Raw genomic sequence first — 18748 nt, 5'->3', positions numbered from 1 at the left:
ACTGCACGTAGGGTAGGCAATATAGCCAGAATGGTCATTGCGGCGAGAGGCAAACACAACGACAATTGCGCAACAAAATGGGAACGGTGCTAGAGCGACCACCAGCGCCGGTCATTCCCCAATAGTGCGGGCACATTCAGACCCAAATGACCCCCTCTCCGGCACCTATGCCACTGGGTGACCTAAAGTGGCACTGATGAGCAGCCGAACTGAGCACTATAACTATAACTGCAGCTAGCCGACGGTGTTGTTGAGCAGTCTGCACCGCTCAGTTGACACAGGTGTGATTTTTGTTATTGCTTGGCCCCGTCTTATCGCTGCTTGCAGCTATATTGTTGGTCTTGTTTTCATCTGATGGGCTCCTCCTGGCATGTCAACAATATTAGATAGCAGGTGAACCTTGGAGAAGCCTCTGCTTAAAATGCCACAACAACCCTGCTTGTTTCCATTGTGGTCCTGGGTAGGAGTGGGATGTGTGAGCTCACGTTTGTGGAAAATTGTCGACAGGCTGTCTCGCAAGACTATATAAGGTCAAGGCGTAAATTGATATGGTATCATAGTTTCTTAACTTAGTACTTTGTTCTTATTTATGTGAGTAAATATATATATATGCATATAATATATATTCTGGCTACTAGACTATATTATAGTCTAGCATCCGGCAGTTTCCACATGCTGGGGACCCATACTCAACATTTATAACATAACACTTTGGTGTACTCAACATGTCCGGGTTCACAATGGGGCTCTATGGGCTGTCTATAGGAGTGGTTGCACCACTCAAAAAACCTGGTGGGGCCTCGTGGAGGTTAATGCGTCCCTGACTATAGCCTACATTTTCTGTTCCTCTTTTACACAAACACACACACACACAATACAACACACACACTTACGTGCGCACATAATGCACATACAGCCCTATAAGCGTATAGATTTAAAATCACTTTCACATGTACCCTAAGCCTAAAGCCTGCAAAATAAATATAGTCAGCTATTTGGGTTTGGAACAAAACATTGCCTTAACTATCGCCAAGAAAACTATACCTTTAAACTGGAAAGCTAGAAATACAATAATCATTAAGCAATGGATCTCCTCAAAGAGCACATATCAGTGGAACCAATTACATATTACACTCCAGCAACAAACCTCATACTTAAAAAAATGTAGGCCCACTCTAACGTGCCTGTTAGCTAGCTTCACTGACACCGACGCGCACACACACACGCACACACACACACACACACACCCCTTACAATTACATCAACAAAAACTCTCCACTCACCAATGCTTATTTTGAACTAAATTCCATATTTGTTTGTTTCGACCGTTGTTTTGGTTCGGTTACCATATGTGTGTGTGTGTGTGTGTGTGTGTGTGTGTGTGTGAGTGTGTGTGTGAACATCTTTTTATTTCTGATCTGGCTATAATGCAAGATTATCTATGATCTGACAATAACAGAAAATGGGGGAAAAAAAAGTTTTTTGTCCATGCCACACTGAAATCTTTTATTTAATATTGAAGGTGGATTAGAAATTTCATAAAGCATTTTGGCTGGGCACATTGCTCCATGGAAAAATTAGAGAAGTTATTCGGTAGTTTGACAAGCAATGGAGGTGCAGTGCACAGAGTCAGCATCAATGCTTATAATGAGTATTTCATTTCATAAAAGAGCAGCTACGGAACAAGGGCTTCAGACAAACCATAAAAATGAATGATTTATAACGCAAATTTGGCAGGAAAATGCCATTACCACTTTGACCCGTTTGGACAGAAAGACAAAGCTGCTTGCAACCCCCAAACCAAACCCACACCCTAGAATCGCCATGTATAAAATATAACCAGTGTCAAGTGTAAATCCATAATTGTATAATGTAATGAGTGAAAAAAAGTGTTCAATTTCCCACGAGACTAAATTGCATAACACCGCGTTTCCTGGGTAAATTACACTCAAGACTAGAAAATACTTGCAATTCTTTTATAATTTAGATTGAAATATATTTTATACAAAAATAAATAGATATAGAAACCATGTTTAAGTTCACTCATGGTTGTCTAATGATGAAAATAAAACATCAATAAAAGTTTAGAAAAGAAAATAGAATAGTTTGAGAAAGTAAAATATAGTCAAGTGCAGAAGATAATATTGTGTCAGCTATTTTATTGTCCACACACATACATTACACATCCACCGCTACCTACAAACATTACACTCAAAACAATCTCTTTCACATAGTAACAAATATAGCTCTTAAATTATTCTGCTACATGAAGCAAACGGTCAAAAATCATGTAACTTTCTAAATATAACTGACAATTCTGGAAAACAGAAGGTACCTTTAAGCAAAAGCCCCAAAATGTTGGAAATTAAATAAATAACTATGAGGGAACTGACCAAGACAGTGGTTCTATCCAAACATTTCAAGTCATCAAAACATTTTGGTAGCTCTATTCTGTGCCCACTCTTAAACCTTAACCACAAACATTTTATTATTATTTAGAAAATAGCTGATCTACAAACTCACTATAACCCATCGTGATGCAGCGCATTGTGAGCTTGTTAATCAGCTATTTTCTATACATTTTTGAAAATTGTGAATTATTATTATAATTTTGTCCAAATTTGGACACCAGGGTTAAAGTGGTTAACTGCTGTGAGTTAAACTTTTCTGTACAAAACGTAAGGCTTAGTGAGTGGCTATGTTAGTGTTGTCAAAGGAATAAGGAATTCTTTATCTATTCTACAGCAAACTAACAAAAAACAAAACAAACAAAACAAAAACACATTCACACTAGTAATGTAAATAACACTACTAAACTTTCCTAGACACCTCTTGATATTATATTACAACATTGCAAACCCACAAAATGTGTTGTCATGTACCACAAGTTGAATGCCATATTGGTTGTAGACAACAACAACAAAAAAGAACCCTACTAAAGTGCCAAACGGGTGTATAGTACCACACCATCAGTTTGAGTAGCCAAAAAGTTTAGACCGTACTGTAGCATACTTGTGGTTGATGACATAGCTGACATGAACTGATTTGTTGTGATGTGGTACTGGATACCCCTCTCAATTGTTACTCAGTAGGTTAAAACAAATGCTACTTAAGAATTGTCTGACAATTTGACCTGGGTCTGGTTGCTTGCATGACTGCGACTAGACACATACAGTATGATGGGAATGACAAAATTAAGCCCATAATCATGGAACAGTTTTTCTTCAATGTTATGAAGACAACTATATACAAATAGATTAATATTAGATTCAGATTACATCTACAATTCAAATGTACAATTACAATCTAATTGGAAAGTATGAAAAACTAGCCACAGAATTTGTGTTAATGCACACTATGCTGTATCAGTGGATTTCAACAGGTCCCTTTCCGATAATACAGTACCGCTTAAGCATTATGTATACTTCTGTGTCAAAATAAGTAATTATTATTAGCTGAAACATGGTCATATGACAAAGTATAAAGTAGCAAATCCCCTTCCATCAGGTAGTCTATGGAGGAGCGTGTACCAGTGATCAATCACAATGAATGACATAAGGACGTTGCCATGCTAACTTCTAAGGGGTATTTTCAACCACACCCGTTCCATATTAAGTATAAAAGAGCATGAAAGCAACAAATTTTTACTTTTTCATAGTAAAAAGGCTGAGGTCTGGAAGACTGGAATAGATGAACGCGAGGGCAAGGCAAGACAGGGAGGTGTGGCCTCCTACTAAAATGACTTCTCGCCAAGTGGAAGTTCAAGAAGTGGCAGCCGGCTCTCTGTTCTCCTTTAAATAACATTTTTCCAAGGCTCGATCTTTAAGGAAGGAAGTTATCTTAATGTACACCTACAGTAAACAAAGCAGAGTTGGATCACCCTTTTGTTGTATAAATAAATACGGTCCAAATGAGAATTAATATCTCTGAATGTAAATCTTCATACATACCACAGATTCTGGAAAAAAAAAAAAAAAAAAGGAAAATGATTTCCCGTTTCCGCTTTTGCAAAATGTAAAAAAAAAAAACTCCTGTATGCAATGCATTGCACTCCAGGTGAATGAGGGTAAAATGACGCTGCATTCTTCTATACTGTCCATGAGTGTTAACGAGTACAGTCCTCTCCCTGTCATACCCTGTGGTTTAACAGTTTTACTGCCACTAAGGTGCACCTTTAGGAGGTGGTCATTTATGCACTTCACAGTAGTGTTGGGCCCTTGGTGGTGTAGTTCATGGAGGGGAAGTGCCGACTGTCTACATCCCAGTGGCCCTGGGGCTGGTGGTGGGAGGAAGACGGCAGGATCGGGGTCCAGTGGTTGATGTAGCTCGCCATGAGTAAAGTCAATTCCAGGATCTTGGAAGGGGAAGGACAGGTAAGATCAAATTGGGGATAATAGCTTTGCCATTATTAATATTTGTTTCATTTGATTCTGGGGAGCTGGGAAATGCACACTTGGTCACACAGGATCTCTCGAAGCTGATGTGAAAACCTTTAGAAATGCAACTGAACTAGTGCTCAACCTTATTAGCACGTCCTTCTGTAGTAATGTGACTCTGCGCTAAGGCCCCTTTGAGATTGTCTGCAATATATACAAGATCAACCTGCTTTCTCCATTAGCCCAAGGTAGTTGAGTGTAATCCTATCTCATGAGGGTTGAATAAAGACAAAGTTCAAGTTTGCTTTTCCCTTGCTTACCTTCGCCAGTTAGAAAACCCTCATAACACTTCAGCAGTTTGAGAACTGATTTCACCAACCCATGGTTTACTTAACGCCTCGGTTGTTAATGCCTTAGATCATCTAGCCAAGTGATAAATAATGACCTGGACTAGCGTTGCAGAAAAGGGGAAACTTGGCTCAGCATTTGAAGGTCGGAGACTGTCCACAAATCAATCTCCGCCTGAACATTTGTCCAGATGTACAACAGGAAAGCTTACCTTAGGTTTGGCCATTGCAAACACCAGCTTCTCCACACTCTTCTTCCCAACTCCTGGCTCCCTCTGCTGGCTTACGACCACCATGAAGTCCTCGCGGCATCCACCAAAGGTAATGACAGACTGATAGGAGTAAGTGATCAGGGTGTGCTAAAAAACAAAGGATTTTCAGTGTGAAACACACAGTAAAAATGAAACGTGGAATAGTTCCGTTTTTACTCTCGACCCAGAATAGACCATGTAATTCATGTCGGAAACTATTCTGGTGGTCCTTTTTGTGTGTATGTGTAAGGTACAAATTGAGTGCAAAGAAGCGTAACATAATTTCCAATGATTTATTGTGAATTTCTTTCTCTTTTACCATAAGCGTTACATGAGAGCACATGAGTGAGGCTGAGGCCAAACCGAGAAACGAAAATTAAGGAACACAAGCTGCCGAAAATTACAGAGCTCTAGCTAACATTTATATGTTGGAACTGCTAGGTCCCTTGGGGTCAAGGGCGTTGAGTCAGTCATTGGTCATTTTCGCTTTCCTGTGGAGCTCTGGTGTTTCCAAACACCACAGAAGAAAAATCATTCCAGACCAGAAGGTCAACAAACTTCTGCAGCTGTGGCCTGGCCTGCAATCCAAACCTTTAGTTTTAAACCTGTGAATCCATGAGGATTTTTATTTTTTTATATTAAACAGAAGCCTGTCATCTTCATTTGCTCAATAGAGAAAACCTTAAAAGGCAACGTTTCTGTCATGGACCTGATTGAGGACCCAATATTACTATTTATTATTAGAGATGATGATGGCCTGAGAGGTATATTTCCAGCTAGTACATCAGCTATAGCGTTAACTAAAACCATAACTAATCAATAATCGTTTAGAATATAACTCACTGACGTGATTCAAAGGGTGAGCATGAGACCGATTGCATCCCAGGTGTCCTTCAGGTGGGTTTGATTGGCTGTCAGTGTTTCTATCGTTCATAAAGTCACGCTGAAAGTGTTCCAAACTAACTAACTAAACGTTCACAGCTACAGTTATCGTTAAAGTTTATTTAGAACTATTTTAAATGACATATTGTGTACTACAAATGTATCCACAGGTTCATTTGGTTCCATTGGTGGTACACTCTCAGAGTTATGGGGGTCCTTGAAATTAAAAGGTTTGGGAACCACTGATGTAAACTGTTTCCCTGCTGTAGACTTACCATGGTGTAGTCCAGAACACACAATCCATCCTCATTGACAGCTAGCCACACCTGACTCTGTTCAACAGGAGAGGGTGGGACCGGCTATGGACAGGAAGCACAAATAATGTTAACCACTTGAGCCCTACGGGCTACAGTATATACTGTACTTTGGCGTGTGCCGAATAGCGAAGATAGCTGACCCACAAGCTCACAAAACGCTACTTCCCAACACATGAGTGAGTTAGTAGATAGGTTATATATTCGCTATAAAGAAAACCCACATTCACCTTTAATGACATGCCCAAAATAGAGAAGCCAGGTTGAAAGTTAGTCATGCTAGCAAGCTTCAATCATGTCTCACGAGTCCTGTTTTACAGCATGATAGACAAGCATGCAACCAGTCAATTAAGGCATGTCTTGCATATTTGACAAAAGGAGTGTATTCATTGAATGGTTAGGAGTGATCTATTTCAGCGTTTACCTTAGCACTGAAGAGTTTAGCGCCAAATAGAGGCCACTTCCGAGCTACAGTTAGATATATTCTCACACACTCCGATGCACTGCACCCACGAAGCACAGACCACTTAGTGGCCAGGCGTTCAGTAAGGTCCCTGAAATGGGGTTAAAACACAAAATATTTTGTTTATAGTGGAGTCTTTAATCACATGAACCTCACCCCTTTGATGAATTGAACATGGTGGACCCTGTTGTAAACAAGTGTAATGCTTAATTGGGTCGTCCACTCACAGTTAACAGTCTTTGTATTGAGTTTGTGCTTGAAATGTACTGTAATTCTGCAAACTGTTAATAAATATTTCAATCAATCAAAAAATCAAATCGCCCTATTCCGGGGACCAACCATCAGAGAAAATAGCAGATCCTCAAGCTCACAACACGTGAACAATGCTGACAGTGAGTGTGTTTTACCTGAGCTGCTCATTACAGCAGTCCTGTTTGTAGCGTTTGGGGTAGAAGCGCTCTAGCACCTGCAGTAGAACCAGCTGGGATTTAGGCTGAGGAGAAGCAGGAGAGGAGGTCGCCGGTCGCTCCAGATCACCATGTTCAACCTGGGAATGGAGGAAGAAAATTACACTTGCTGATCTCAAGTCCAGAGCAACGCTGTCAATTACACAGGACACAGATGTCACTGTCTGTCGATGAGAGAAAACAGAAACACACGCACACTGGCACGGCCGCACACACACACACACACACACACACACACACACACACACACACACACACACACACACACACACACACACGCACGCATGCACTGTAACAGTGGAAGCTACTGTAATAAATGTATTTGATTTGACTGATTAACATTGTGCTTGTATCCAGATCAGATGCCTTTCCCCCACCTGAGCCATGAGGGCAGCCACCTCCAGAGCCAGCTCCTTGTTCACAGGGAAGTGTCCCTGGTGGACTTCATCGTTCACCTGGTAAGCCAGCAGGAGGCGCTCTCGTTCTGTTTCTCCCTTTGCGTGCGCCCGAAAACACAGCCTGCATGAAAAGATGGGTTGACAACACACAGTATTAAGCAGAAGCAGAGACTGAAATGGAGAATAAAGTATTCAATCAATCAAGCGATCAAACAGATAATAATAATTAATAATTATGTGATACATATGTGCAATAATAAGCCAGGACCTTCTGTATTTTATACAAATGCAGAAATCCTACCTGCTCTTGTATGTAAGACGAACAATTCTTGTGCCCTCATACTTCCCAGGGTGCAACTCTTTCAGGGCCTGCTCCCACTTGGAAATGACATCACAGATCTAGCAAAAAGGAATAGGAAATCAGAATCCAGAGACAGTGCACTTCAAAATGTTATCTGAAATGAAATCTTATATTTCAGACAAAAAACGGAAGTGCAAATTAACAGTACTAGAGCGGTGCCCGTTGGGCACTGGCCTACTTGGAACGATGCAAGTTGGAAATGAATGCCCCACCCAGATATTATGTCTGTCCCTTTTATACCCATATACGGAGTTCTTTGTCAGGCATGCTCAAATATGGAGTCTATGCAGACATCATTCTGATGTCAGAACAGGCCAGCTCCATATATGGACACTGGGCAGGGGCCCTGTCCGGAGCCCGGGCAGAGGTTTCACCTTGGCAGACGGTTGCAGGCAGTGCTCAGGGTCTTTGCCAGAAGGGTCGTCGGTGAAGAGAGCGAACCCAGACAGCTGAGGCTTCCTCATGCCCACCCTCTGGTTCAGAGTGTTGAGGAACTCCTCCACAGTCGTAGAGCCATCAAACCCCACCACCTGCAATGGAAGAAAGGACACTGTTCACCTGCACCTGTCTGCCAATACAGAAAGTCATTAGGTTGAAAATGCAACATGAGTGAGATAAGGTGTTCTCTATGACCTATTGCACACCTACTCTGGAATTGCTACTGCAACGGTGCATAATGTTTTCAACTGAACCCAGATTTCTGTGTTTTTCTGGATGCATTAAAAACTGATTGTCCAATAAAAAAAATGCATTTCACTGTGGGTGCAAGGGCCTTAAGCGTGTCAGATTAGCGTACCATTAAGTCAAGTAAATGGTTGTGTACGTCTGTGTGTATTACCTGGTAAGTGCTGTTCATGAAGTGAACAGGGATACTGAAGGGCAAGGAATGATGATATGGGTTTCTGAGCAGGATGGACACAATCTCCATACGAGACGGCTTAGCCTCCCTCTCCCCATTCTGTACGGTCCTCTCCACTGACCTCTGACAGTATACTGCAAACTTCCCAACCTCACTCCTAAAAGTGCGCACACACACACGCACGCACGCACGCACGCACACGCACACACGCACACACACACACACACACACACACACACACACACACACAATAAAATAAATGTAAAATCCTGAGTATTATAGCAAATGTATATCAGTCAACCCTGAAAAAGATTGCTATCAAATTCTTAGAAAGAATTATACAGTGATTTACCCTACATTTCAATCACAACAGCACATACTGTACTGTATAATGCTTGTTGAATATTTATTGCCTTTCATAAACAAGGAAGATAAAGGCCATACTATCTGTAAGGTTGGATAACTCCGAAATGAGTCTATGCTTAATGGCTGTTCTGTCTCCCTAGTCCCTTCATGTGCCCACCCCCAAACTATTGGTTCATGGGGTTCCAATATGCACCAGCCAATCGGCAATCACCACACATCTTTGTCTGTTTTGTTATCTGATGATGACAGCATCCTGGCTGGAACGTCATGCTTTTATTTTTAATGAGGAGAATCGAGCTATTAATGGTGAGAGTGTGATGCCCATGTACAGCACAGCTTCTAGGAATAGAGGAAGTGAATAAAGAAGCAGCTCACCTTGGGTCAGCATTTATCTGCAGGTATTGTCTCAAGTACCACAGGAAGTGCTGCTGGGGCAGGAAGAGAGCCACGCACAGAGACAACAGCTGCCAGCACTGCACACAGAGAACACCAGACAGGGAAAACCCATCAATACATGAAGACAACAGAGACACAGAGACAACAGAGACACAGAGACAACAGAGACACAGAGACAACAGAGACACAGAGACAACTACTGCACACAGAGAACACCAGACAGGGAAAACCCATCAATACATGAAGACAACAGAGACACAGAGACAACAGCTGCCAGCACTGCACACAGAGAACACCAGACAGGGAAAACCCATCAATACATGAATGAAGGAGCTACTCTTTCTCAGACACATGGAGTTGCTGTCTCGCTTTTCAGGTTCTAATATCAGCTTAACCCGTTTAGTCCTGACGTCGACATTTTAAAAATGTCTACTAAATTCTGACAGTTTTCTGAAATACCTATGTTTCTGTATCAGTGGTGCTCAATATTTCATGTCAAGGACCCCAAAAATGATATGGCAACTGGGGTAGTAGTACACAGTATAATTGCGAACGCAGTGAGCCACTTACTATGACAGCAAGGGCTGAATGTCTGTGTGTGTGTGTGTGTGTGTGTGTGTGTGTGTGTGTGTGTGTGTCACGCTGTTACACCACCGGCCCGCCACCAGAGGGCGCAGCTGTAGCACACACACACACACACACACACACACACACACACACACACACACACAGGGCGCAGCTGTAGCACACACACACACACACACACACACACACACAACCACACACACACGAGCTGCGTTCGCTTCACGCGTTTGCGCGTCTTACTTGTCATCCTCAGTGTTAATGTACTCTATGGGTCCATTTGGTTACATCTATACATGGTCAGAGTAACAGTAACAGTGTTAACAGAGTAAACTGCATTGCAGGAGCAATGCAAGGAGTCTTTAGGGTGGTCCTTCATATTGGGGCAGTCAGGATTGTTTTACAAAGTGCATTTGTTAGCGGCCATTCTCGCCGCTGTTCTAGCAACTACAGTAACTTGCATTTAGGAGTCCGTATCGGACTTCTAAATGCAGACGTATCGGTACTAGGCACGCAACATTTTGTATGAAAAAATATATATAATATTTTGGGGTATTTTTGTGAACAGACAGTACAAATGTGGAACTCAATACTTTGAGGGGCGCTAGCCCCTCCTATATTCAGCTATAGTGTAGATTTTCTTCTTACACGAACATTAAATTCCCATTGACAATGAATGGAGAATTGACATCATATGCTATTTTTGTCCTACACAAAGAATATATTCCCATTGACAATGAATGGATGATGTATGATGATAAGAGCGCCCCTCACTTCACATGGGAGGGATTTTTCAACTTAGAGCCCACCTCATAAGCAAAATGCTGAACTGCTCTATCAAGAAGATCGTTGCATTCTCCACCTCTAGCCATCTAGGGCTAATAATGGTCAACATCGGCCTTAATCAACCCCAACTAGCATTCCTCCACATTTGTACCCACGCATTCTTCAAAGCAATGCTTGTCCTATGCTCTGGCTCAGAGCCCTATAGTAGTATATGTGTGTGTGTGTGTGTGTGTGTGTGTGTGTGTGTGTGTGTGTGTGTGTGTGTGTGTGTGTGTGTGTGTGTGTGTGTGTGTGTGTGTGTGTGTGCGTGTGTGCGTGTGTGCGTGCGTGGTTGAAACCAGTCTGACCTGTGTGAGAGAGTAATTGTTAGGCGTCCGTTGGTTGGTCTGTTTAATCAGCTGACAGTACATCTCATTCTGCAGCTCTGGGTGGGTCAGGCACACTTGCAATGCATTCTGGGCCAGCGATGTGTGGTAGTCGATGGATGGGGACTCCACCAGCACATTGATGAACAGTTGACAGGACTGCAGAGGACATAGTCAAAAACAGCTCAATAACAATGACTTCATCTGTTCATCATTCATTATGTGCTACGAAAAAGAAACGCACACCAGGGGGCGAAGTGCCGATCACAGAGTGCAACTAGAAATGCACTCTCTCTCGCCAACTCGCTCCTTGCACACACGTAGCCCATGTATGGCCTACTTGTGCGCACCATGAGGTGCGCTCACCACTGGCATCACCACAACGACTGCTGCTGCTCTGAGTCGTAAAGCTCTCTCTGCTGTTGCCTGGGTAATATAAGACTGCTGCTCTGAGTCCTGGAGCTCTCTGCTGATGCCTGGGTAAGACTGCTGCTCTGAGTCCTGGAGCTCTCTGCTGATGCCTGGGTAAGACTGCTGCTCTGAGTCCTGGAGCTCTCTGCTGATGCCTGGGTAAGACTGCTGCTCTGAGTCCTGGAGCTCTCTGCTGATGCCTGGGTAAGACTGCTGCTCTGAGTCCTGGAGCTCTCTGCTGATGCCTGGGTAAGACTGCTGCTCTGAGTCCTGGAGCTCTCTGCTATTCTAAATCCTTTAGACCCGTTATTGACCTTATACCAACCTTGAAACGTACCTTAGTTACGTCACCAAGAATGGTGGTCCCTTATTGGCTGTTGATGGTGACGTAACCAAATCTGTTTCAATCATTATCGTATTGGGATTGAAGTGAGGTGCGCCCCGACATACATACATACATACATACTCAGCCAATCGCAGTACTTGCGCGCTCTGCTTGCGCATGTAATAACTATAAAACTAAGAAAAAGTCTCACACTTCAGGCTGAACTTCTGTAAAGTTCCTTGACGCTTGTACATTTTGGTGGTTGCGTTTTATTGGGGGCTTGTTCCTACAGTGTAGTTGCATATTTTGTCTTCCTTCTTAATGTTTCATGTCAAGGACCCCCAGATTAATGAATTTGTATTTGTAACTCCATTTGAGATTATTTTGTGCCAGGGACCCCCATACAAGATTTGTGTTGTTAAAATGTTTCAAAAATATTCACAATATTTCACTTTTGGTTGCTTATAATGTAAACTGGAGCATGAGCTAATTCTACTCTTGCAACAGGTGTTCTATTTAAACAAACTTAAAGCTTAAAACATACAGTGGCAGTGTAATTAATCAGAGCTACCACCAGGTGGAGGCACTAACACACACAGTTGTAATGCAAACTTGTCTAGGAAATCCAAACCATGCCATAAAAATACATTTATCACACTGTCAAAGTATGCAGTAGGAGCAGTTTCTCATTGTAAGATGAGGATGGACAATTCTCCAACTTGATTATTCTTTGAAGTGACCGCTGTCTTTTAATGCCGCGAGATGGCTGCAAACAAAGGACCCGTTTCATCATTCTCATCGGTCCCGTCAAATTCATGAATACTTCACAAAGGACAAAAAAAAGTGTATACCCTTCAACGTTCTGAAAACGGGGTTAGAGTTGAAAGAAGTGTCAGTTCTATGTTTTCTTTCCTCTTTCTTCTTTTCTCATTTCCTTTTGTGCGCGTATCGTATGGGAATGTTTTTAAGGTTGGGTGGTCAAAGGGAGAAGCGCTCCATTCATCTTGCCATCCCACAGAGTGAAACCAGGTCCCTGCTGTAGTGGAGAGCTCTCTGGAGCATGAATAGGGCACAGGGGAGTGAGTGGGTGTTACGGGGTGGGTGCATTATGTGTGGCCACCACAGCCATTACAAAGAGGAACAGGATATTTCCACTCCCCGCAAGATCAAGGTCCCTTCTTCGCCTCCGACTTCCTGCTCTTCTCCTTTTGCCATGATCTCTCTCCTCATGCTTCCACAGAATAACACACAGCGTTGAACGTTTTCATCTATCCATACATTCGTTGATAAAATACCTCTCCTGTCTTCTACACTTACTTATTATTTCCGTATTTTTCTATTTGCCGTTACACAAATATGTTAATGTAACACATTCTCCCATATATTTTAATTTACAGTACATTAGAGTATACTTACCTGTATAGTATCTCTCATCATTCCGTTTAGATTTATTGCCTTCATTTTATTTTATCATTCTGAAACTAAACTAAACAGTAACAGAACTAAACTAGGGGAGCCCTGCTCTCCCAGCTCTTTAAACACACAGCGGTAAACCAGAGGAGCGGTTAGCCTCAATCAGAACAGATAATCAAGGCCATTATCTCTCTTCCACACTTTTAATGAGATGGAGGCCCCTGTCTCTGGTGCTTTGATCTGTCACACAGGCCTCAGAGAGAGAGCGAGAGAGAGAGAGAGAGAGAGAGAGCATGGAGCGTATCCAAGAGTATGAGGGGAGAGACAGGGAAGGGGCATACAGCCATACAGTGAGGACCGCCTGGGCAACGATGGACAATGGCTTCTCCAACTGATGAAGGGGACTGAAATGGGGTTGCGGGGAGAAGAGGAGGCGGGGGAATGGATGATGATGGAAAGTAGAATGGGAAAGCAAGTACAATAGAGCCGGGACAAGTTGAGAGAGGGACAAAAGGAGAAGTCTAGAGAGTGAGTGTGTATGTGAGAGAGGGAGAGAGAGAGAGAGAGAGAGAGAGAGAGAGAGAGAGAGAGAGAGAGAGAGAGAGAGAGAGAGAGAGAGAGAGAGAGAGAGAGACGTGGCAGGAGAAACCTGCCCTTGGTCATTTCTGTTGCTTGTTTTTTCTTGACCACAATGTGAGAGAATATGTAATGATAATAACTGAGGCAATACACTGTCTCTCCATTAGATGCATGTGATTACCGTGCTTATTGTTAAGTCGCTCCAGACAAGAGCGTCTGCTAAATGCCTAAATTGTAAGCGTAGCAGAGACAGACAGACCTTGAAGAGTTTGAGAGCCTCGGTCTGCAGAGCTTCAGATGGCAGAGTGGTGAGAGGGGATCTGAGACCCTCCTTACTGAAACATAAGGCCTCACTCTTCCACAGCGCAGAGTCTGGAAATGAGTAGAAGACACGCACACGCACACGCGCGCACACACACACACACACACACACACACACACACACACACACACACACACACACACACACACACACACACACACACACACACACACACACACACACACACACACACACACACACACACACACACACACACACACACACACACACACACACACACACACACACACACACACACACACACACACACACACACACACACACACACACAGTATTGAGTTTCAAAACAGTAGTGACCCAACAGCTGACAATCATTGACACAGACAGTCATAAACACTGTCTGCAGTCTAGATTAAGGCGTTCAGTGGGCCTGGATAAAATAACATGTAACATCTGCTGACTAAATATTGGTCCTCTCCCACAGATACTTTCCTAAGGCTCAATCTATTGGGTTGAATTTGATTTCTCAAACATATCTTTTTATTATATTTAATGAAACGTTATTGACAAAGCTTTTGCTTTAACAACATTCATAAAAAAGATGTCATTAATAAAAGATTCAAATGCCTCAGTTATTATCACCAGTAAGACGCCCTGAGGGCGAGAAGCGACTTTGCGTGCATGCATCCGCCATTCCGCCTGGGGGACGGCAGACTGCTGGGTGAGCGCTGGCGCTTTGGCATGGGGGGTCAGATCAACACATGGAATGAATTCTGTACTGGCCATATATGGAGCGTGTCTTGAATGTAGTCAGTGTACAGGGTTTGTTGAGGTCAGATCAATACATGGAATGTCAGAACAGGAAGGACGGGTGGGGTAGATCAACACATGGAATGTCAGAACAGGTCAGCTCCATATATGGAGATCTAAGGGTTTAAGATGTCACGAGGTATGACCATATATGGGGACGTGATGTCATGAGGCGTGACCATATGGAGGCGTGGGTGACTAACTAACGGACGGACGGACGGACGGACGGGAGATGCAGTTTTTCATAGTAAATGACCTACGGTCACAATAAATGCGACCTACAGTCATTACGACTCATCATGCATAGAAGGAAGCATGAGGTCAGTCCATTGCTCTCCCCAGGTTGGCAGAGGGAGTTTAGCGCCGAAGATTACATAGACAGTGAAAATAATGGGTTACAAAATAATCGTGGGATAATAGAAGGATTTTCACACTTTCATTTCTTCACCCACGGCTAAGCTAAACAGTAGGCAACAGAAAGCCAAGGGCTAGCATAACCTCATTTCATACTCATACTCATTAACCCTCAGCTTACACTAAACCCTGTGTTAAGCATTCACACTTGAAAGCAGAGCCCAAGTGGTAGTGAGGCGTCTGTGTGGGTCGGTTATACCCACAGTAACTATCCCCTCTCTCTCATCGGTTGTGGATGAGAGAGAGAGGGATGCAGCTCTCTTTCGCATTTTCCCAGTGGAAACCAGAGATCAACGATGTAATGGTATGTTATTCATTCATGTATTCACCCAATATTGTAGATATATTTACCGTACTCTCATGCAGGTGCATACAAGCGCAATGGACAGCTGTAGCAAATGTGCACTTTGTGAAATTTGGGTTATAGGGTAAGGGATGTCTCACCTGGTTCTCCTTCCGCATCCAGGAGTTTACCAATGAGCTGCTCAGACTCTGTTCCCACCTTGAAGTTGGCACCGCTGCCAGCTGCCACGGTCAGGTGGTACAGCCACGTGTCCTGGCACAGAGAACAGATCATGGTAGAATGTAAGTCACTGTCAGGTGGTACAGCCACGTGTCCTGGCACAGAGAACAGATCATGGTAGAATGTAAGTCACTGTCAGGTGGTACAGCCACGTGTCCTGGCACAGAGAACAGATCATGGTAGAATGTAAGTCAAAACTAAATGAGCAGGATGGACTGTTACGGAAAAAGAAAAAATGTTGGAGGATGACGGCGAATTCAGACTATACAACTGGGATGAGAAGGGATTTAAATTTAGATTTCTGGATTATGATTTTCTCATTTTGGACAGGCACACAGTAATGGCATATCACTGTGAGGATGATCCGACATGTCACGTTTTCAGTTGAACAAAAGCAGGGAACAAAAGTTTGAGATAATTGCATGCTGAAATGGTATTTTTGGAATTTCATGCGGTTGAAGTGGACATAGAAACCTGCCTTTTCATTCACATGCATAGTCTTTATATACTAGTCTAGATTGCACTGTATTGATCCCTGCAGGGGATACAATTCTTTCAGCGACCAAGATAATTCAGGTACATAATGGGGAAATTACAAAATTAAATGATAAAAGTTTAATGAATTACAAAAAGGTCAGTGGAAGATAAAAGAATCTTAGATTATACTTTAATTGGGGGGAAATTCAAGAAACATTACGGTTTCTAAACATGCAACAGTGCAACTTTTGCATCACTGGACATTCACAAGGCCACCATTTTGCTCTGATGTAATACTCTCATACATACAGCTGAGCTAACAGGCCTTATCCAATGGGAGAAAGTAACTGCACTGAAGTAAAGTACTTAAATACCATTTTGAGGTACTTTTACTTTACTGGAGTATTTCCAATTTTCTATACTTTTACTTCTACTCCACAGCATCTCTGAGACAAATAATGTACTTTTACTCCGCTACAATTATTTGAAAACGTCAGTTACTTCAGTTCTATATACATTTTGGGCATTCGAAAATGTACAAGCTCACAATGTGTCGAATTGTGAGTTTGTAGATCTGCTATTTTCTATACATTTTATAGATTTGAAAACTTGCGAAATGGGACATTCTGCATAATGAGTACTTTTACTTTTGGTATTTTAAATATATTTTGATATCAATACTTTTGTACTTTTATTCAAGACATTTTTGAACACAGGACTTCTACTTGTAAACAGTGTATATATACATTGCTGTATTGATACTTTTATTTGAGGAAAAATGTGAGAATGTTTTCCAACACTGGCCTTATCTGGTACCTTCTCCTGCTTGGTGCCAATGAGCAGGTAGGTGGGGCTTTGCTCTCATACCTTCTCCTGCTTGGTGCCAATGAGCAGGTAGGTGGGGCTTTGCTCTCATACCTTCTCCTGCTTGGTGCCAATGAGCAGGTAGGTGGGGCTTTGCTCTCATACCTTCTCCTGCTTGGTGCCAATGAGCAGGTAGGTGGGGCTTTGCTCTCATACCTTCTCCTGCTTGGTGCCAATGAGCAGGTAGGTGGGGCTTTGCTCTCATACCTTCTCCTGCTTGGTGCCAATGAGCAGGTAGGTGGGGCTTTGCTCTCGTACCTTCTCCTGCTTGGTGCCAATGAGCAGGTAGGTGGGGCTTTGCTCTCGTACCTTCTCCTGCTTGGTGCCAATGAGCAGGTAGGTGGGGCTTTGCTCTCGTACCTTCTCCTGCTTGGTGCCAATGAGCAGGTAGGTGGGGCTTTGCTCTCGTACCTTCTCCTGCTTGGTGCCAATGAGCAGGTAGGTGGGGCTTTGCTCTCATACCTTCTCCTGCTTGGTGCCAATGAGCAGGTAGGTGGGGCTTTGCTCTCGTACCTTCTCCTGCTTGGTGCCAATGAGCAGGTAGGTGGGGCTTTGCTCTCGTACCTTCTCCTGCTTGGTGCCAATGAGCAGGTAGGTGGGGCTTTGCTCTCGTACCTTCTCCTGCTTGGTGCCAATGAGCAGGTAGGTGGGGCTTTGCTCTCGGGGCTGGACCACCAGCGTGCAGTGAGACGACAGGAAACCTCGGCTCCCGGCTTCGTAGTCCTCGTCTGAATCACAGGAGCGGTCCACCTCTTCCACGGAGGCCTCTCGCACTCGCAGCTGGCCCAGAGGGAGCTGATGATCAGAACAATGCACCAGCATGTCATCAGAAACACAAGACAACATGGAAGAAGACATGGAGATCATGGGTATACCGTCAAATCCTCAGGATTAATTTACCCACTTTAACCTTAGTGTCCCTATTCTGAGGTCATCATAGAAAACAAAGGTGATGGATCGCACACAGTGGCAAGAGTAATCTTCAATTATCTTTATTTTCTACATCAAAGACTTCAACCTTCATCAGTGGGTGGGATAGCCGAAACATCTGTCTATGATGTAGAAAATAAAGATAATTAAGGTTACTCTTGGCACTGTGTGCGATCCATCACCTTTGTTTTCTATTATGTTGTTTTGAGTGGATTTCGCACCAGAAGTCAGAGCGGCAGTGGTTACAAGAAAAGTCATCTATTCTGAGGGCAAAATCAGCTATTTTTCCCAAAGAGATGTGTTTAGGCGAAAAAAGTAACTGACCTAGTATAGAAGCTGGGGTTCAACTAAGTATATAGGTTAGCTCAGAGTTCCAAATGGATAAATTATCACAGAGGATTTTAATGTGTAACGTGACTAACGTTCCATTAGAAATGAATTGCTGTTAGAAAAACAAAAACAAATCACAATCAGTCAGCTGGTAGTTCTTACATAAGTTAAACATT

The 18748-nt window shown here is 43.0% G+C and overlaps 1 protein-coding gene across 1 annotated transcript in view; it reads right to left on the bottom strand.

Moving 5' to 3' along the window:
- Window positions 1-2139: 2139 nt before the first annotated feature.
- plekhh1 (pleckstrin homology domain containing, family H (with MyTH4 domain) member 1) overlaps window positions 2140-18748 on the bottom strand; it is a 61036-nt gene continuing 44427 nt past the window's right edge. The window contains exons 17-30 of the mRNA XM_083791158.1: window positions 17928-18107; window positions 15893-16004; window positions 14201-14313; window positions 11196-11372; window positions 9460-9557; window positions 8698-8875; window positions 8234-8389; window positions 7800-7897; window positions 7478-7619; window positions 7041-7180; window positions 6595-6724; window positions 6132-6215; window positions 4936-5082; window positions 2140-4354 (exon numbers count right to left, since the gene is read on the bottom strand). Of these exons, the coding sequence (XP_083647284.1) occupies window positions 4199-4354; window positions 4936-5082; window positions 6132-6215; window positions 6595-6724; window positions 7041-7180; window positions 7478-7619; window positions 7800-7897; window positions 8234-8389; window positions 8698-8875; window positions 9460-9557; window positions 11196-11372; window positions 14201-14313; window positions 15893-16004; window positions 17928-18107 (1911 nt within the window). The 3' untranslated portion in view covers window positions 2140-4198. The remainder of the gene's footprint in view (window positions 4355-4935; window positions 5083-6131; window positions 6216-6594; window positions 6725-7040; window positions 7181-7477; window positions 7620-7799; window positions 7898-8233; window positions 8390-8697; window positions 8876-9459; window positions 9558-11195; window positions 11373-14200; window positions 14314-15892; window positions 16005-17927; window positions 18108-18748) is intronic.

The sequence above is a fragment of the Protomyctophum parallelum genome (assembly GCF_964188405.1).
Source record: "Protomyctophum parallelum genome assembly, chromosome: 20".
In the NCBI taxonomy this organism is placed as follows: Eukaryota; Metazoa; Chordata; class Actinopteri; order Myctophiformes; family Myctophidae; genus Protomyctophum; species Protomyctophum parallelum.
This window is presented reverse-complemented; position numbering and strand designations above follow the sequence as displayed.